The sequence below is a fragment of the Salvelinus fontinalis genome, chromosome 32, assembly GCF_029448725.1.
Source record: "Salvelinus fontinalis isolate EN_2023a chromosome 32, ASM2944872v1, whole genome shotgun sequence".
Lineage (NCBI taxonomy): Eukaryota > Metazoa > Chordata > Actinopteri > Salmoniformes > Salmonidae > Salvelinus > Salvelinus fontinalis.
In genome coordinates, this window is record NC_074696.1 from 35,159,854 (window position 1) to 35,181,321 (window position 21,468).

Here is a 21,468-nt window from a genome sequence, read left to right on the forward strand (position 1 = left end):
TCGGTGATCAGGACTACCACTGCTGTGTCGTCTGAAAGTTAATGATGGTGTTGGAGTCGTGCCTGGCCATGCAGTTGTTGGTGAACAGGGAGTACAGGAGGGGACTGAGCATGCACCCCTGAGGGGCTCCAGTGTTGAGGATCAGCGTGGCAGATGTGTTACTACCTACCCTCACCACCTGGGGGCGGCCCATCAGGAAGTCCAGGATCCAGTTGCAGAGGGAGGTGTTTAGTCCCAGGGTCCTTAGCTTAATGGTGAGCTTTGAGGGCACTATGGTGTTGAACGCTGTGCTGTAGTCAATGAATAACATTCTCACGTAGGTGTTCCTTTTGTCCAGGTGGGCGAGGGCAGTGTGGAGTGCAATAGAGATCGCATCATCAGTGGATCTGTTTGGGCGGTATGCAAATTGGAGTGGGTCTAGGGTTTCTGGGATAATGGTGTTGATGTGAGCCATTACCAACCTTTCAAAGCACTTCCTGGCTACAGACGTGAGTGCTACGGGTCGATAGTCATTTAGGCAGGTTGCTTTTGTGTTCTTGGGCACAGGGACTATGGTGGTCTGCTTGAAATATGTTGGTATTACAGACTTAATCAGGGACATGTTGAAGATGTCAGTGAAGACACCTGCCAGTTGGTCAGCACATGCCCGGAGCACACGTCCTGGTAATCCGTCTGGCCCTGCAGCCTTGTGTATGTTGACCTGTTTAAAGGTCTTACTCACGTTGGCTACGGAGAGCGTGATCACACAGTCGCCTGGAACAGCTGATGCTCTCACGCATGCCTCAGTGTTGCTTGCCTCGAAGCGAGCATAGAAGTGATTTACCTCATCTGTAGGCTCGTGTCATTGGGCAACTCGTGGCTGTGCTTCCCTTTGTGGTCTGTAATAGTTTGCAAGCCCTGCCTCATAAGAGGACCGTCGGAGCCGGTGTAGTACAATTCAATCTTAGCCCCGTATTGACGCTTTGCCTGTTTGATGGTTCGTCGCAGGGCATAGCAGGATTTCTTGTAAGCTTCCGCGTTAGAGTCCTGCACCTTGAAAGCGGCAGCTCTACCCTTTAGCCAGTGACTGATGTGGTGTATTCCTCAATGCCATCGGAAGAATCCCGGAACATGTTCCAGTCTGTGATAGCAAAACAGTCCTGTAGTTTAGCATCTGCTTCTCATGACCACTTTTTTATAGACCGAGTCACTGGTGCTTCCTGCTTTAATTTTTGCTTGTAAGCAGGAATCAGGAGGATAGAGTTGTGGTCGGATTTACCAAATGGAGAGCTTTGTACGGGTGATCTAGAATTGTTTTCCCTCTGGTTGCACATGTTGATGGAAATTTGGTAGAACTGATTTAAGTTTCCCTGCATTAAAGTCTCCGGCCACTAGGAGTGTCGCCTCTGGGTGAGTGGTTTCCTGTTTGCTTATTTCCTTATACAGCTGACTGAGTGCGGTCTTAGTGCCAGCATCTGTCTGTGGTGGTAAATAAACAGCCACGAAAAGTATAGCTGAAAACTTTTTAGGCAAGTAGTGTGGCCTGCAATTTATCACAACATACTCTACTTCAGGCGTTCAAAATCTAGAGACTTCCTTAGATTTCGTGCACCAGCTGTTGTTTACAAATATGCACAGACCGCCCACCCTCGTCTTACCGGAGTGTGCTGTTCTATCCTGCCGGTGCAGCGTGTATCCCGCTAGCTGAATATCCATGTCGTCATTCAGCCACGATTCCGTGAAACATAGGATATTGCAGTTTTTGATGTCCCGTTGGTAGGATATTCATAATCGTACCTCTTCTAGTTTATTGTCCAATTATTGCACGTTGGCGAGTAGTATTGACGGTAACGGCAGCTTTCCCACTCGCCTTTTTCGGGTCCTGACCAGGCATCCGGTTCTGGTGTGTGTACAGCAGCAGAGGCTATGTTGTTCTCCAAAGGCTGCACAAGTGTTTTTGTCTGTCATTCTGCTTTAGTAGTGTCCCTAAAGTCTACTATTCATAAACAGTAGATGCTACAGTATGCTACAGTATACTCTCTCTCTCTCTCTCTCTCTCTCTCTCTCTCTCTCTCTCCTCTCTTCCTCTCCTCTCTCTCTGTCTCTCTCTCTCTTCTCCTCTCTCTCCTCTCTCTCTCTCTCCTCTCCTCTCTCTCTCTCTCCCGATCTCCCTCGCTCTCTCTCTCTCACTTTCTCCCCTCCCTTCCTCTCTCTCTCTCTCTCCTCTCTCCTCTCTCTCTCTCTCTCTCTCTCTCTCTCTCTCTCTCTCTCTCTCCTCTCTCTCTCTCTCTCTCTCTCTCTCTCCTCTCTCTCTCTCTCTCTCTCTCTCTCTCTGTTGTCTGTCTTTAGTAATGCACACAGCACAGTGGTTGCTACATTCTTTCATCTTTGTCCTTTTTCTTCAGTGGTGCACCTGTATTGCCCATTAACAGTAGTAGCCAATTCCCCTTATTGTTTTCTCTCCACCCTCTGTAGTTGCTCACAAACAGTACCACAGGGGTAGAAAACTATTTTCCTGGAGTGCTGCAGGTACTGCAGGATTTTGTTCCAACATAGGCACCACATCTGACCAACTGAGCTAATTGATCAGTTCAGTGATTGCCTAAATTCAACACACACAGAACATGGGTAAATTGCACTGTGAATCACAAACAGTAGCACATGGGTAAATTCCACGGATATACATGTCGTTGATACATTCTCTCTTCTATGTCTCTTCTTCTTCAGTGGTGTACATGTGCTGCTCACGGGACACTTTCCGGATGCTGATGGTACAGTTTTGGAGGGAGGGCTTGCCCCCGGAGGACTATGCTTTCTTCTTCATCGACCTGTTCGGCCACAGCCTGAGGAAGCGTCCCGCTAGGCCCTGGTACAGAGGAGACGCAGACGACCACGCCGCTAAGAAGGCCTTCAGGGTGAGAGGGAGATGACAGAGGGATGGATGAGGGAGGTCTGTAGGAATGAAGGGAGGGGTAGATTGAGTAGGGGTTATAGGAGATGAATTTAATGGGATTTAGTGGGGACGCCATCTTTGGGTCCGGGAAAAGCACTTTAATCGGATGTATTACTGTCATTACACTACAGTTATGAGTGAGATTTGACTGGTATGAAGGAGGGATGAGAGAATTGTTTTATTTAATTTAACTCTACTTTTACCAGATAGCCTAATAAAGAGGAATGTAGGGGATATAGGAGAGGAATTTAGTTGGATACTGTACTGTAGTTTTAAGTGATATTATAAAGGCAGGGAGGGTAAATGAGTGATGACTGAGCAGCAGATAAGAGAAAAAAGGCATCAGTCATGCAGCTGTATTGGTAGGTAATGAGAGGTACATGATACATTTTGAGAATATTATGAAATAGGACGTTTTATCGCAAGTTCAAGGAAATAGCACTAACCCAGTAAAAAATTGGAGAGTGGTTGCCTAAACATGCATCTTTTTTCTGTGATATATATGTACCTTTTTCAAGAGAGAAATGGATGAGAGACTAAGGAATGAGGAAAAGGAATGACTGAGGAACAAAGGACTATGGCAAAAATGTAACCAAACATACCAGCTGTAGCGTATCTTCCATTACACTGTCAGATAGAGTAACACTGAGTGAGGAATACAGGGTGTTAAGCATTCAGATGACTTGTCTTGATGACAGTACCCAGACAGCAAAACTATTACGGCCCAAATCCAGTCCACATCTACAATGTTACAGCCAGTTATAACTTGGTATTACGGTCAATTAACCCAAGCTACTCCATTTTCCCGGGCATACTAAACCATTTGACAAAACAAACTTGCAGAGTGAATTGAAGTTATGTTTGTCTCTCTGGCGGACAGATGCAAATAGATGCAAGCTGCACCACACTACTGGGGAAAAAACGTGCATCTCAAGGGGTAGGCCAGCTTTGTACAGCGCTGTCAGCATGTTTTCTCACCCTAAATAGCCATGTACTGTAGTCTGTACTGTAAATCAAATATTTTTCACTCCTTCACAAATAAAATCTGACGCTTCGTTAGCATACTTACTGTGTAGTACACGCTTACAAAAAAAGGTGCTAACTGGAACCAAAAAGGGTTCTCCTATAAGGACAGCCAAATAACCATTTGGAACCCTTTGTTCTAAGAGTGTACAGCATAAAGTTTGGTAGGATTGTTAGATTTTTGCAGAATGCATGCTCTGAACATTATCGCCACATTCCTAAATTACAGCCATGTTTTTACTCACAAGCTCGTGGGAGATCGGGCCCCTCGTCTTAGAAGTGTCATATGTAGCACAGAGCCTATTCGTCACACATTCCTAATTATTACATCGATAGAATATGTCTCACGTCCTGAGCATTATAGATTGCCTAAATGTATACAGCCATGTTAAATGACTAGTTACTTGGTCTATGGACAGTATGTACAGTTCAGCGGGTAATCTTTTGATTGCCGTCTACAATACAAGAAGAAGAGTGAGCAAGAAAAATGAATAAAAATAGATTGGAAAATTGAAAGAAGGCAGCAGCATGTCACAAAGATGTAGTGAATGTTTTGAACATGTAAAAATACAGGGAAAAGGATGATGAGTCGGAGGTAGGGTAGGGAAACAGTATCCACACTAGCATACCACTTAACCTTCTAGACTAGAGTCTAAGCCTTTAGATGGCGATATGTACTAACTTATGGAATTGTTTTACGATGGTAATTTGCCTACCCAGACTCCTTGCTCTGGCTAAACGCTACGCCACACCCACGCACGTTAGTTTCTCTTCCTCAATGACTTCCTTCCCAACGATTTCTAGATTGAAAACACATTCTAGTCCCAAAAACCGATGGGTTGGGACAACTATATTAATTTGGGGACAGGTTGAAACACACATGAAACATTTATGGACATTTAGCTAGTTTGCTGTTTCTAGCTAATTTGTACTGGAAAATAAACATTGGGTTGTTATTTTACCTGAAATGCATATAGTCCTTTTTTTTGCTGGATCTTTGTCGAATTTTGATCCATGTTGATTCATACAAAATATTTTCTAGATTGTTTTTCTCCTTGTTCGTTCTTCTTTTTCTTAAGATTTTTACAATTTAAAATATATCTGTGAGCAGCAATGAACGAAGTTCATAGGATGTCAGAAAGGACACAAGATCAGTTGGATAACAAAGAAGGCACTCTATCGTGTAGGAACTACCTTCCTTTATGTCCCATCATGAGACAAATACAAAATCTGGAGTGAATCTGACTATGGTTCATGAAGAGAAAATTATTTTGAGAATTAGCATTACATATGCAAAGAATGAGTTGCTAGTAGTTTCCTTGTTTTTCAAGATGGCAATACCAAATTCATTGTGGTTTTTGAAGTATTTGTAGCATATCTTAGCATATGTACTAATATGCATCTACTAGAATAGTGTAGCCATCAACGTTATTTTCACAATCTCTTTAGGGACAATTGTGATGAGTTCAAAGACTAAATTTGAGTGAATCTGACTTTTAGTCCATGAGAAGATTTTCACATAATCAAAAGTGAATTTTTAATAGTTTCCTTATTTTTAAAGATATCAATGCCAAACTAATACAAAATAGAACCTGGTTGTTTTCACCCACACTAAAACAGTTTATTTTTTAAACATATGAAAAATATATATTTTTATAATTATATATATTTCAGCAGCTTAGGGAAAGAAAAAAAATGCATCATGGTAATATCTTTGACGATCCTAAAAAGTTCCAAGTGTTAAGTTGATTTACAGAGGAGTGGATTTACAAAGGATTTAAATGGACATGTAAAATCCGATTTCCTGATTTATCAATAACTCAGCTATCTCTTAACCAATGCCATAGCTCAAACTAAGTTAAGAGATTTACTATGGTCATACATACTGAATATGGTGTTATTTGGACTTGTGTTTTTTAAAGATTTTCCAAAAGTTCTAAGATGGAGGAAAGTCTGTCCTGATGGACCATATGTGTTCTTGAGGCAAATTTGTTCAGCATGAGGAAAGACCGCTACATGCAAAGTTCCAAGTCTCTAGGTCATACAGGGCGGTGGATATGAGGGTTTAAGTGAGACTGCTTATAACAACGCCACCTATTGGCCAATTGGTGCAATTATAATTTTTTTTTTTTCACAGCTTTGCTGTGAACCCCTAATTACAATGAGACGGAGGAGTTGACGAGTGTTTGTACAATATCTAACATGAGACTATGGCAATGTGTATGTCATAATCAATATGTTATGTTATTGCCTTTTTCTGACTGGTTGTCATTCATTTTTATTGACAGAGTGTGAAGATCCTGACCTACAAAGAGCCACAGAACCCAGAGTACCTGGAGTTTGTGTCCAACCTGAAGACGGACGCATTGAACATGTTCAACTTCACCGTAGAAGACTCACTGGTAAGTGGGGATGGCTGATTGGTTGCTTGACTGGTTTGTTGGTTGATTGACAGGCATTGGGAGGTCAGAATTTAAAAAAAAATCTATTTTATTTCACCTTTATTTAACCAGGTAGGCAAGTTGAGGACAAGTTCTCATTTACAATTGCGACCTGGCCAAGATAAAGCAAAGCAGTTCAACACATACAACAACACAGAGTTACACATGGAGTAAAACAAACATAGAAAAATAAGTCTATATACAATGTGAGCAAGTGAGGTGAGATAAGGGAGGTGAAGGCAAAAAAAAGTCCATGGTGGCGAAGTAAATACAATATAGCAAGTAAAACACTGGAATGGTTGATTTGCAGTGGAAGAATGTGCAAAGTAGAGATATAAATAATGGGGTGCAAAGGAGCTAAATAAATAAATACAGTATGGGGATGAGGTAGATTGGATGGGCTATTTACAGATGAGCTATGTGCAGTGATTTGTGAGCTGCTTTGACAGCTGGTGCTTAAAGCTAGTGAGGGAGGTAAGAGTCTCCAGCTTTAGTGATTTTTGCAGTTCGTTCCAGTCATTGGCAGCAGAGAACTGGAAGGAGAGGCGGCCAAAGGAAGAATTGGCTTTGGGGGTGACCAGTGAGATATACCTGCTGGGGCGTGTGCTACGGGTGGGTGCTGCTATGGTGACCAGTGAGCTGAGATAAGGTGGGGCTTTACCTAGCAGACACTTGTAGATGACTTGGAGCCAGTGGGTTTGGCAACGAGTATGAAACGAGGGCCAGCCAACGAGAGCGTACAGGTCGCAGTGGTGGGTAGTATATGGGGCTTTGGTGACAAAACGGATGGCACTGTGGTAGACTTCATCCAATTTGTTGAGTAGAGTGTTGGAGGCTATTTTGTAAATGACATCGCCGAAGTCGAGGATCGGTAGGATAGTCAGTTTTACGAGGGTATGTTTGGCAGCATGAGTGAAGGATGCTTTGTTGCAGAATAGGAAGCTGATTCTAGATTTAATTTTGGATTGGAGATGCTTAATGTGAGTCTGGAAGGAGAGTTTACAGTCTAACCAGACACCTAGGTATTTGTAGTTGTCCACATATTCTAAGTCAGAACCGTCCAGAGTGGTGATGCTGGACGGGCGGGCAGGTGCGGGCAGCAATCGGTTGAAGAGCATGCATTTAGTTTTATTTGCATTTAAGAGCAGTTGGAGGCAACGGAAGGAGTGTTGTATGGCATTGAAGCTCGTCTGGAGGTTTGTTAACACAGTGTCCAAAGATGTACCAGAGGTATACAGAATGGTGTCGTCTGCGTAGAGGTGGATCAAAGAATCACCAGCAGCAAGAGCGACATCATTGATGTATACAGAGAAGAGAGTCGGCCCGAGAATTGAACCCTGTGGCACCCCCATAGAGACTGCCAGGGTTGGGCAACTGGCGGCCCGCTGGCCCCCCTTTTGTAGGCCCGCTGACCAATAAATAAAATCAAACCAAAGAATATTTTGGAACTCAGTCGTGGCCCAAATTACTGTTGCGAGTTATAACAATATAATACAATAAAAGGTTATAATAATAAAAGGTGCAATTTCAAAATTTGGTTGTACATCAGCAGTCACTCAATTATCCCATGTCAGCAAATTATTTTTTAGATTGATACGTTAGTCTAGCGGCCAGCTATCTAAACGTGTAGTAAGCATGGTCGAATCCCCAACCGGGGTGGGGCTCATTGATCATCAGTTATCATATTAAAAACAGCGAAATCTTTCCCTCAGCCCCATGGCAAAATGTGTAGAATTACAGGAAATGAACTTAACATTTTTTGTTTTCGCTGTCATGAAGGGGATCGCTAAAATGTTTTGCTCGCAAGGTGGGTAACTGGCTCACTGTTACCGATGTGGGCCCAAACTGTATCGCCTTTACCTGCCTTCACAATGCATGACCTTTCAAAGTGTCACGCGGGACTAGGTGGGTGAAAGAATCAGACGCAGAGAGAGAGCCGCTTGGGAAAAATATTCCTTTTTACTATTTCACAAAAATGATAAGCTCGAACATCCAGGGCGCAGAGAAACACTTGAAAAACCCAAAACACACACACGTAACCAAAAGACAATCCCGCACAAAATAAGGGCGGGCCAAACTCCTAAATATAGGGAAGCTCATTTATGAAAACAAAAACCACAGGTGCAACTAATAAGACAAAACAAACAGACAAACGAAAAAGGGATCGGTGGCGGCTAGTAGGACGGTGACGACGACCGCCGAGCACCGCCCGGACAGGCAAGGGAGCCAACTTCGGCGGAAGTCGTGACACAAAGGCTGTTGGGACAAGAGAGGACATCCAAGAGGCTGTAGAATTTTCATGATTTTCCCTCAGTCCTAATAGATCTCATGGTAAAAAAACATAGGTAGGTTTATTCTTTGCCAATACAGATGTTCTGCAATGTGATGTGTGTAACACTAGTCCTTAAATGGTATTTGAATCGCAACCATAGATATGGAATATTGTCATTTGATGCACCATTGTCAACGATTTAATTCGGTCCTATGAGGATTGGACGGAAAATTGTACGATACACTTTTATAGTAATTCCTCATTGTCCCCAATAGAGATCCTTGGGTTGTCCCATTCCATCTACAGGGTTTACTGGATAAATGTTGCTTGTATGAGTTATTCAGGGCAGAGCATGCCATTTAAGCTTCTGGTGACTTAAATGGGGTGGTTAAGACTCTGGCCCCTCATATATCAAAAAACACCTTCACAATTTCCTCTACCCTCTCTTTTCTCCTCTCCCACTCTTTCTCTTTATTTAGATAGTTCTGCTCTCTCTCTCTCTCTGGACATGGGATTACCATTAACAACAACTACAACAACAATATTAATCAGAACAACAATAAATTAAAGCAACAGTAGTAGACCAGTGTCAATATGACTTGAGAAGACATATGACCTGGTATGAAAGACAAAACAAAACTAAGCTAAATGGGAAATATTATCAATATTACTTTGCATTTTTCACTGGCTGTCCCTCAGGTTGTGGCAGGAGGACACATATTTGGCTGCCAAAACTGCACATTTTGGCTTTTCACCCAATAAATATTTGATTTTTTCTTCATCTTTTATAGTTTCAAATTCTTTGTATTGAGTTATAATTTTGGGAAAGAAATATCTCTCTCTCTCTCTCTCTCTCTCTCTCTCTCTCTCTCTCTCTCTCTCTCTCTCTTCTTTCCTGTTCTAAAACCAGCTGTAATTATTTATATAAAGGTGAAGATTGGAGTCTATGCTTTGAATCTACACCCTTAGAAAAACCAAAACGTTTTTTGGGGTTGAACCCTTTGAAGAACCCTTTTTGGTTCCAGGTAGAACCCTTCTACCTGGAACCCAAAAGGGTTTTTACCTGGAACCAAAAAGGGTTCTCCTATGTGGACAGCTGAAGAACCCTTTTGGAACCCTTTTTGTGTAGAGAATTAACATTCTGGCGTTTTGCCTTCTGGCTCTGGCTGGATTTGCTAGTATAGAATTACCTTAATTACCAGTATGCAAATATCAAACTGTAAGTATAGGTGTTGCATTTAAATTACAGTATTTTAAAGTCAGTCAGCGATCGCTGTGGGACATCTAGAAATGGTCATTTCCTTGCACTTGGTTTGCACAATCCCTAAGTATGATTGTCAAGTAAAATTACAACTTAATTAGACTGTTGTCTTGCAACAGATTTAGATGTTCCACTTAAATGCTAGATTCTGCATGTTGGGACATGCAGTTCTGGTAACCATTGCTACAATAAATGGTTAGCTATGCATTCATTAAAAAAACAGTGTTCTTTTTGGCTATGCTAATATAGTATAGGTTATAGAACCGATAACAAGCTCTCAATGTGATATACTGTACAGAAGCATCTTGCAGAAATTAAACTTGGCTGAATGCCAGTGACTTACTGCTTTTTCTGTCTCTGAGAATCCTGGTGTTGAAACAGACAGTAGTAGCATTCATGAATCTCATGCGTCACCCTGTTTTCTAAGTGGATTATTGGGCTTGCTAGAGTGTATATTTTCCACACAAACCTGGCTTTCGATGGATGAAGTTATGCCACAGGTCTTTTTATACTGCAAACAGGGATTTATCTGTCAAATAGAGCATATTGAGTTACATATCTCCCCTTGGGAACATTTTGGGGATCTTTTTTGGTGTGTGGCATCATGTTGTTTATGGAAAATAACAAACTGTTGCTTTATAGCCACTGCTGGGTTCAATGTCAGTGAGCTGAGGTTGTTGGAAAGTCTCTCACAGACTCTCATAAGCATGGTGGGGCTGAGCTAATTCGAGTGATAGGGCTGTGTGTCACACCCCAGTGTCTCTAGTCTCAGCCCAATCAATGGCCCCTCAGTTAGGAAGCTAGCGAGCTGGTCACTAATTAGCGCAGCAACAGTCCAGGAAAGGTAGAAAGTTACGCTTCCCCTCTCATTTGGCACTTAGGAAAACTTGATGATATCGTAATTGCCATAGCAACACGGATCCGATGTAGAAATGTCAGCCATTATTGCACAGTGTACTTGAACAGCCCTGCTTATTACACTAGGAGACAGGGGTTAAAGTTCAGGCTAAACATCTATGTGGATTTGTCAGCTCGTGAAAGCAGTTCCATGCATCTTTAGATCACATTGCATTTGTGCGGTAGACATAGTAAGTTTCACCTAAATACACAAATTGAAATGTCTCTATGAACATTTTGTAAATTACACGGTTTTTGCAAGACATTCATTGTGTGAAACCATGTCAAGGTATATAAATGATGTTATTATGTTTGAGTTGTGGGTGGTAATAGAGGTGTAGGGGGAGTGTGGGTGTAGAGAGCTGCCTGGCTAAAATTCTGGGTTTTCCTCTGTAAGAGAGCTTAAATTGGTACTCAACGTCCCTAGGTGGTGCCAGCTAAAGTGCTGAACGAGAGATGTGGGGGGCAGGCGCTCCACCTTTATTTGAGCCAACGAGGGATGAAGTGTGGGGACGGTTGTTTGCTCAGGGGCCAGCTCATGTACCTGTGTCTGTCTGTGTCTGCCTGCCTGCCTGCCTGTTAAAGGGCCAATGCAGCCATTTTTATCTCAATATCAAATCCTTTCTGGATACAATTAAGTACCTAACTGTGATTGTTTTCAATTAAAATGGTAAAAATAAACAAAAATAGCTTCTTAGCAAGAGCAATTTCTCAAGCAAGAATTTTACTAGGACTGTCTGGGAGTGGCCTGCAGACTAGCAGTTATTGGCAGAGAGGTTTGGAACTCTCTTTCTTATTGGTCTATTAACCAATTTACCGTGATGTCACCAGACAGGCCAAAACCCCATCCCACCAAACAGTTCTAACACTAAAAGGGCATTATTGTCGTTTTCACAATTTCACAGTATTATTCTAACTTCATAGTGTGGAAGAATATGTAAAGCACAGAGAAATCACGTTTTTGACTGCACTGGGCCTTTAAGCCACATTTATGGTAGAAAGGTGGCGTCCTGGTGAGTCACAGACACAATTCTGTGCAACTCCACTGTGGCCAACACCTACTTCATTTTGTCTGCTTTGCCGTCACATCTGTCTGCACCTCACCAGGACGAAACTCGCCTTTTCTAACATCAATTTGGCTTTTGTCTGTCTGTCCGCCTGTTAGTCCGTCCGTCTGTCCTTCTGTCTGTCTTTTACCAGTGAACAGCTCTCTCCATATCCCAAGCTTTATTTTTCTCTCTTCCATGTGTCTGTACTGGGCTTGAATCAGTCCACCTGGCCACTGTTTTTGACATATTAAGTCTTTCAGCCCCCCAACACGTTAAATGCCCATATTGGAAGTTATTTTTCTCACCCCTACAACTAATTCTGCATGCTTTGGAGATTCATTATAGATTCATAGTTTCATTATTAAACTCCTTTATATCTTCATCTCTTGTTACCTGTGGGCAACAACGGCAGCGTCTGTCAAAATACCTACCACAGCACGAGTCACTGAAATCCAATCACTACTGTACTTATTGATAATACACACTGAATCCCACAACATGTACAGAGTAAAAGGTCAATTTAAATAGAAACAGATGGAGAAGAGAACTGGCTAAATACGCATTAAATGTTTGTTTATATTAAGCTTATGTTTGATTAATGTATGAAGGAATAGTTGGTTGGTTGGATGGGTGGGTGTATAGTTTGTCGGCAATGTTTTAGCTAACATTGCTTGGATTTTAAGGTTTGCTGGTGGATGGGTGGGAGGATGGATAGATGGATGGATGGATAGATGGCTGGCTGGCTGGATGAACGACAGGTAGCCTTGTGGTTAAAGCGTTGGACTAGTAACCGAAAGGTTGCAAAATCAAATCCCCGAGCTGACAAGGTAAAAATCTGTCATTCTGCTCCTGTACAAGGTAGTTTACCCACTGTTCCTAGGCCGTCATTGTAAATAAGAATTTGTTCTTAACTGACTTGCCTAGTTAAATAAAGGTAGAATAAATGGACATACAGTCAAGTCCAGAATTATTGGCACCCTTGATAAAGATGAACAAAAAGACTGAATAAAATAAATAATACAAATTGTATCCTCCCAAAAACATTTTTATTTTAAACTAATACAAGGTCCTGGGACTCTTCTTAAGGTCAATGGCATCATGAACCTTACCCAGTACCTGGACATTTTAGCCAAAAACCTGTTTGCCTCGGCCAGAGGGCTGAACATTGTAGTCAAGTGGATCTTCCAGCAAGACAATAACACATACAAATCCACAAAGAAATTGTTAATTGACCAGAAAATCAACATTTTGCAATGGGCATCACAGTCTCCGGAATTGATCTGAAAAGATTGTGGAGGAATGGTCTAAGATCCCTCCCAAAGTGTTCTGTAGTCTCATAAAACATTTTAGAAAAAGTGTCAGTGCCGTTATCTTTGCACGGTGAGGTATTGGAAAGTACTGAAAACAGGGGTGCCAATACATTTGACCCCTATGTTTTTAAGATAAAGAATTATTACTTGTTAAACAAAATCTCTTTCTCTGACATTTTTTTTTAGCACACGCTCATTATTTCTATGATTTATTTCATACAGTCTTTTTTTCTCATATTTTATCAAGGGTGCCAACAGTTCTGGACCTGACTGTAGATGGCTTGAATTATGATTCAGTGAAAGATACGAAGCTACTCAGAGGATATTCCAGTGGACTGTGCCATTTACAGCGTCGTCAAGGTTCATTTACAGGGCTTCTCCAGCTGTCCCAAGTCCGCAGTGGGAGGTTAGACATATTTCTAACCACAGGGGAATAGGATCTATTTCTCCATGTCTGAGTGGTGTGGGGATATGGCCAATTTTGGCCCAATGTAAATCAAAGCTCCTAGTCTGGGCTCTAACTCAAACAAATACAGGTTTTACTTATGAGCCTGTGTTAGGCATTCTGTAATAGTTCATATTTATAGTTACACAGTTACATTCGGGGCCAGTAAATAATCCCTATGTCAGCGTGAACTCTTTCAAGGTCCATTCAAGACACACAGTCGTGCTTACAAACACAGAGTAACATACAGGCTTGACTCTGGCTCACACACACACACGCGCGCACACACGCACACACGCACACACGCACACAAACATGTAGACAAACACACACACACACACCATTACACGCACAAACAAAAACACTGTTATGGATACTCTCAGACACACTCAGACGTGTGTCTGAGAGAGGTAGAGGACTAAAAAGTGAATGAAAAGATAGACAGGTAGGAAACAAGTAACAATAAACAGATGAAGAGGAGAGAACAGCAGATGGTATGAGAGTGGATATAACAAGATTTGATGACGATCCTCCTCCCTCCATCTTTCTAGACGAACCTGATAGCAGGAGGCTTCTATGACGGGGTAATGCTTTACTCTCAGGCCCTGAACGAGACCATGGCCGAGGGAGGGGGCCGGCCGCGAGGGGACATCGTCACCAAGAGGATGTGGAACCGCACGTACCACGGTGAGTCAATGCAGATACACACACACAAACAATGCCCTTATCAATACAATATTCCAAACTTATTTTGCAGTAGTGCCATACCGTCCATTTGAAATGATATGGTTGTTTTTGGTAAGATCACTATTTAGCTCACTTTAAGGCCTGTGCATTGGACAGAAAATGTCACCCATCATCTGTACACTTTTGGGAAAAAAGGTGCTATCTAGAACCTAAAGAGTTCTACCTGGAACCAAAAAGGGTTCTCCTATGGGGACAGCCGAATAACCCTTTTGTAACCCTTTTTTCTAAGAAGTATACATATAGCTTACACAATGAGATAGATGACACAATATGCTGTACAAAATATTACAATAACATGATATTATTATGTGATTAATCCCACATAAAAAATACTATGGTATACAATGGTATAAATACTATAGTATTCACTGTAGTGTTTTTGAGAAATTTACTGTAGTATTCACTGTAGTATTTACTGCAGTATACAGTAGCATTTATAGTTAACTATAGTATAAATAATGTAGTAAAATATAACTGTAGTATATACTATATTATATACTGGGTGGTTCGAGTCCTGAATGCTGATTGGCTGACAGCCGTGTTATTTAATGGCATCAAGGCACTTCTGGGGTTTGTGGTATATGGCCAATATACATCGGCTAAGGGCTGTATCCAGGCACTCCGCAAGAACAGCCCTTAGCCGTGGTATATTGGCCATATACCACACCCACACAGGCCTTATTTCTTAAGTAATTAATGTAGTGTTTTTGCAGATTGTAGTATACTGCAGACTGTAGTATATACTGTAGTTTTTTCAGACTAGTATACTGTAGTGTTTGCAGACATTAATCTATTATTTACCATAGTGTTAATATCTATGACTTAAAAATTTTGTCTTTCTCCTTTTATTTGATTTAACTAGGCAAGTCAGTTAAGAACAAATTCTTATTTACAATGACAGCCTAGGAACAGTCAGTTATCTGCCTTGTTCAGGGGCAGAACAACACATTTTTACCTTGGGGATTCGATCTAGTAACCTTTCGGTTACTGGCCCTACTCTCTAACCACTAGGCTACCTGCTTCCCCAAATTCCTCCTTGAGGAATTAGTTTTATTATTACTATTTTAACTGAACCTATATTTAACTAGGCAAGTCAGTTAAGAACACATTCTTATTTACAATGATGGCCTACCAAAAGGCAAAAGGCCTCCTGTGGGGACGGGGGCTGGGATTAAACATTTAAAATTAAATTAAAATATAGGACAAAACACACATCACGACAAGAGAGACACCACAACACTACATAAAGAGAGAACTAAGACAACAACATAGCATGGCAGCAACACATAACACAGCATGGTAGCAAACATAATGGAGAAATAATAAAATAGCACATTTTCCATAACCTGTAACAATGATCAACAACCAATTTGACGGAGCTTGAAGAATTTTGAAAGGAATAATGGGCAAATGTTGCACAATCCAGGTGTGGAAAGCTCTTAGAGACTTACCCAGAAAAACTCTCACGGCTTTAATGGCTGCCAAAGGTACTTCTACAAGTATTGACTCAGGGGTGTGAATACTTATGTAAATGAGTTATTTCTGTATTTTATTTTCAATACATTTGCAGCAATTTCTAGAAACATGTTTTCAATTTGTCATTATGTGGTATTGTTTGTAGATGGGTGAGAAACTATAATTTAATACATTTTGAATTCAGGCTGTAACACAACAAAATGTGGAATAAGTCAAGGGGAATGGATACTTTCTGAAGGCACTGTACATATAGGTATGGGTAAAGTGACTAGGCAACAGGATAGATCATAAACAGTAGCAGCAGTGTATGTGATGAGTCAAAAGAGAGTGTAAAAGGGTAAATGCAGAGAGTGCGGGTAGCTGTCTGGTTAACTTTTTAGGAGTCTTGTGGCTTTGAGGGTAGAATCTGTTCAGGGTTCTGTTAGTTCCAGACTTAGTGCATTTCTTGCCGTGCGGTAGCAGAAAGTGAACAGTCTATGACCTGGGTGGCTGGAGTCTTTGACAATTTGTAGGGCCTTCCTCTGACACGGCCTCGTATAGAGGTCCTGGATGGCAGGGAGCTCAGCCCCAGTGATGTAGGGCCGTACGCCACACTGCCAGGTCCCCGACCTCCTCCCTAGCTGTTTCATTGTCGTCGGTGGAAATGGCATACCACTGTCATGGTAGGCCTGATCATGGATGATGTTGGAGTCATGTGCTGCCACACAGTCATGGGTGAACAGGGAGTAAGCACACACCCCAGAGGGGCTCCTGTGTTGATGGTCAGCATGGCGGATGTTGTTACCTACCCGTATCACCTATCAGGAAGTCCAAGATCCAGTTGCAGAGGAAGGTGTTCAGTCCCAGGGTCCTGAGCTTAGTGATGAGCTTGGAGGGCACTATGCTGTTGAACGTTAAGCTGTAGTGAATGAACAGCATTCTCACATAGGTGTTCCTCTTGTCCTGGTAGTAGAGGACAGTGTGGAGTACAATAAAAATTGCGACATCTGCAGATCTGTTGGGGTGGTATGCGAATTGGAGTGGGTCCAGAGTGCCTGGGATGATGGTGTTGTTGTGAGCCATGACCAGGCTTTTAAAGCATTTGATGGCTCAAGATGTGATTGCTATGGGGCAATAGTCATTTAGACAGGTTACCTTGCTGTTCTTGGGCACAGGGACTATGGTGATCTGCTTGAAACATGTAAGTGTTACAGACTGGGTCATTGAAAATGTCAATGAAGAAACTTGCCAGCTGGTCAGCGCATGCTCTGAGTACACATCCTGGTAATCCATCTGGCCCTGCAGCTTTGTGAATGTTAACCTGTTTAAAGGTCTTACTCACATTGGCTATGGAGAGCGAGATAACACAGTTGTCCAGAAACAGGTGGTGCTCTTATGCATGGTTCAGTGTTGCTTACCTCGAAACGAGCATAGAATGCATTTAGCTCATCTGGTAGGCTTGTGTCACTGGGCAGCTCATGGCTGGGTTTCTCTTTCTGCCACATCCAACAAGCGTCAGAGCTGCCGATCTTAGTCCTGTATTGATGCATTGCCTGTTTCATGGCTCATGGGAGGTCGTAGCGGGTTTCTTATAAGCATCCGGATTAGTGTCCTGTTCCTTGAAAGCGGCAGCTCTAGCCTTTATTACAGTGCGAATGTTGCCTGTATTTTGTAGCTTCTGTTTGGGATATGTACATATCAAGGTTTCCCTTAGAAAAATGTGGCACTGGACAACGTTACCGGGAAGATTTAAATTAGGGAGTCCACCCACTGTGCTTAAAATGACAGAAATCACATTTAAATTATGGTAATGCATCTTAACAGAACATGCAACTAATGTAATGAAGCAGCCAATAAAATGTCATTTTCAAACATTTGCCAAAATGCAATTCACGGGAAAACACCCGTTCTAAACAGCGCATCTGATAGCGGTTCCATATGTGACAGATGAAAATCTCTTTTAGAAACTTGGAAAGAGGGGTAATCTAAAAATTCAACAACTAGGATGGATTGCTAAAATGACTAGGATTGTGCCTTTGGCTTCTGGAAAACAAAATAAAGTTGATATGAAAATCAATAGAACAGGAGAGAAAAAGCATAGCGGATCCAATAGGGAAGTAAACGGAAATCAATTTGCCAAAATGATATTATTACTCCTGTCTTTACAGAAATAAATAAAATAATACACAGTACTTCACCAGAAAGCATGACTTTGCCACAGAGGAAATGAGGATCATAAGCTTCTTTCAAAAAATATCTGTGGATTGTTTCAAATCCCAAGCTCGTAGGCCTATGCCTATTTTGGAAGCCCGCAATTTGGACAGCGTGCGTGACGATAGACCTAGCTGATTACTGAGTGGTGGCTGTCAGTGAAAAGCATCTAAAATATGTGTGAAGATAATGTGTCTTGAGTATAATTTTAAATGTTGAGACAAGAAGGGAGGGATGTGTGGCGAAGATACAGTGCATTCCAAAAGTATTCAGACCCCTCGACTTTTTTCATATTTTGTTACGTTACAGCCTTACTCTAAAATATATATATTTTTTATCCCTCATAAATCTACACAGCCAGCAGCATACCACCCTGCATACCACTGCTGGCTTGCTTCTGAAGCTAAGCAGGGTTGGTCCTGGTCAGTCCCTGGATGGGAGACCAGATGCTGCTGGAAGTGGTGTTGGAGGGCCAGTAGGAGGCACTCTTTCCTCTGGTCTAAAAAATATCCCAATGCCCCCTGTGTAGGGTGCCGTCTTTCGGATGGGACGTTAAACGGGTGTCCTGACTCTCTGAGGTCATTAAAGATCCCATGGCACTTATCGTAAGAGTAGGGGTGTTAACCCCGGTGTCCTGGCTAAATTCCCAATCTGGCCCACAAACCATCATGGTCACCTATTAATCCCCAGTTTACAATTGGCTCATTCATCCCCCTCCTCTCCCCTGTAACTATTCCCCAGGTCGTTGCTGCAAATGAGAACGTGTTCTCAGTCAACTTACCTGGTAAAATAAATAAATAAACACACAATACCCCATAATGACAAAGCAAAAACTAGGTTTCAGAAATTTTAGCAAATGTATTAAAAAACGGAAATATCACATTTACATAAGTATTCAGAACCTTTACTCAGTACTTTGTTGAAGTACCTTTGATAGCGATTACAGCCTCAAGTCTTCTTGGGTATGACACTATAATCTTGGCGCACCTGTATTTGGGGAGTTTCTCTCATTCTTCTCTGCAGATCCTCTCAAGCTCTGTCAGGTTGGATTTGGAGCGTCGCTGCACAGCTATTTTCAGTCTCTCCAGAGATGTTCGATCAGGTTCAAGTCCGGGCTCTGGCTGGGCCACTCAAGGACATTCAGAGACATGTCCCGAAGCCACTCCTGTGTTGTCTTGGCTGTGTGCTAAGGGTTGTTTTCCTGTTTGAAGGTGAACCTTTGCCCCAGTCTGAGATCCTGTGCGCTCTGGCGCAGGTTTTCATCAAGGATCTCTCTATACTTTTCTCTGTTCGATCCTGACTAGCCTCCCAGTCCCTGCCGCTGAAAAACATCCCCACAGCATGATGCTGCCACCACCATGCTTCACCGTAGGGATGGTGCCAGGTTTCCTCCAGACATGACGCTTGGCATTCAGACCAAAGAGTTCAATCTTCTTTTCATCAGACCAGAGAATCTTGTTTTTCATGGTCTGACAGTCCTTTAGGTGCCCTTTGTAAAACTCCAAGCGGGCTGTCATGTGCATTTTACTGAGGAGTGTCTTCTGTCTGGCAACTCCACCATAAATACCTGATTGGTGGAGTGCTGCAGAGATGGTTGTCCTTCTGGAAGGTTCTCCCACCTCCACAGAGGAACTCTGGAGCTCTGGTCACTCTGTCAGAGTGACCATCGGGTTCTTTGTCACCTTCCTGACCTAGGCCCTTCTCCCCTGATTGCTCAGTTTGGCCAGGTGGCCAGCTCTAGGAAGAGTCTAGGTGGGTCTAAACTTATTCCATTTATGAATGATGGAGGTCAGTGTGTTCATGGGAACCTTCAATGCTGCAGATATTTTTTGGTACCCTTCCCCAGATCTGTGCCTTGACACCATCCTGGCTCGGAGCTCTACAGACAATTCCTGAGACCTCATGGCTTGGTTTTTGCTCTGACATGCACTGTCAACTGTGGGACCTTATATAGACAGGTGTGTTTCTTTCCAAATCCTATCCAATCAATTTCGAGTATCATAGCAAAGGGTATGAATACTTATGTAAATAAGATATATCTGTTTTTTATTTGTAATACATTTTCTAAAAAATCAAAAAACCTGTTTTCGCTTTGTCATTATGGGGTATTGTGTGTAGATTGATGAGGATTTTTATTTTATTTAATTAATTTTAGAATAAGACAAAATATGTCAAAAGTAAATGGGTTTTAATACTTTCCAAATGCACTGTATAGGCGAATCTCTCTCCAGAATGGCTCAGCTGTCCCCCGCCAATTCTTGCGCATTCATTGTTCCATTGTGTGAATTATTTTCCCTTTGTTTCTTTTCAATCAATTCCCCATTACATATGTCACCAGTAGTCAATGTACCCTTAATCCCTGTCATTTGGTTACATTTATTTCTGTTAATGCATGTATTAATCACAGTCATTTACTGTTCTCATTCTCAGAGTGGAAACGTTGTTACAACCTGCTACCCTTGTGAGAAACAAGTTTTGATTTATTTCATAACCAACATATATGAGACTTGTACATTTTTTCATTGTCTTTTGTTTGGAGTGCACCATGTGAGCAATGAGCATTTATCTGGTTTCTCCTTCCTGATAATGTTTAGTAACTGGAAATGTGGAAATGTAGGAAAGTGTTGTTTTTTTACATCCATTACGAATGATAATATATTAATTCTATAGTTCCTCACAGTAAGCTATTTGAAAAATCTTTCCAACAATCTCCACCTCGATAATCACCAATCCTCAGTGGGAAAGAGAAATGGAAGTTAAAGGCCTAGTGCTGCATTTGGCCTATAGGCTATGAGTTCCATGCACTCATTTTTTTAGCTGCCAATGGATCATGGTGTATCAATGTGTACATATGGCAGAGGCTGGTGATATCGCATTAGTTGACTTTTAACTTTTAGATTTGTATCATTTTTAGTCAGATTTGTATGATTAACCACATGATTGACATGAAACTGTTCCACAGAAATGCATATGTGAAAATCATAACTGGCATGCAGAATGGTAGAAATGGTAGGAGTGGCATGCAGAATGGTAGGAGTGGCATGCAGAATGGTAGGAGTGGCATGCAGAATGGTAGGAGTGGCATGCAGAATGGTAAAAGTTGCATGCAGAATGGTAGCAGTGGCATGCAAAATGGTAAGAGTGGCATGCAGAATGGTAGGAGTGGCATGCAGAATGGTAGAAATGGTAGGAGTGGCAGGCAGAATGGTAGAATGGTAGGAGTGGCATGCAGAATGGTAGGAGTGGCATGCAGAATGGTAGAAATGGTAGGAGTGGCATGCAGAATGGTAGAAATGGTAGGAGTGGCAGGCAGAATGGTAGGAGTGGCAGGCAGAATGGTAGGAGTGGCATGCAGAATGGTAGGAGTGGCATGCAGAATGGTAGAAATGGTAGGAGTGACATGCAGAATGGTAGAAATGGTAGGA

General features: G+C 42.0%; 1 protein-coding gene across 2 annotated transcripts in view; it reads left to right on the forward strand.

The window, feature by feature from the left end:
* LOC129831162 (atrial natriuretic peptide receptor 1-like) overlaps window positions 1-21,468 on the forward strand; it is a 119,384-nt gene that overhangs the window by 24,468 nt on the left and 73,448 nt on the right. For both annotated transcript variants that reach the window (XM_055894248.1, XM_055894247.1), the window contains exons 3-5: window positions 2,707-2,894; window positions 6,244-6,357; window positions 14,182-14,317. In XM_055894248.1, coding sequence (XP_055750223.1) covers window positions 2,707-2,894; window positions 6,244-6,357; window positions 14,182-14,317 — 438 coding nt within the window. The remainder of the gene's footprint in view (window positions 1-2,706; window positions 2,895-6,243; window positions 6,358-14,181; window positions 14,318-21,468) is intronic.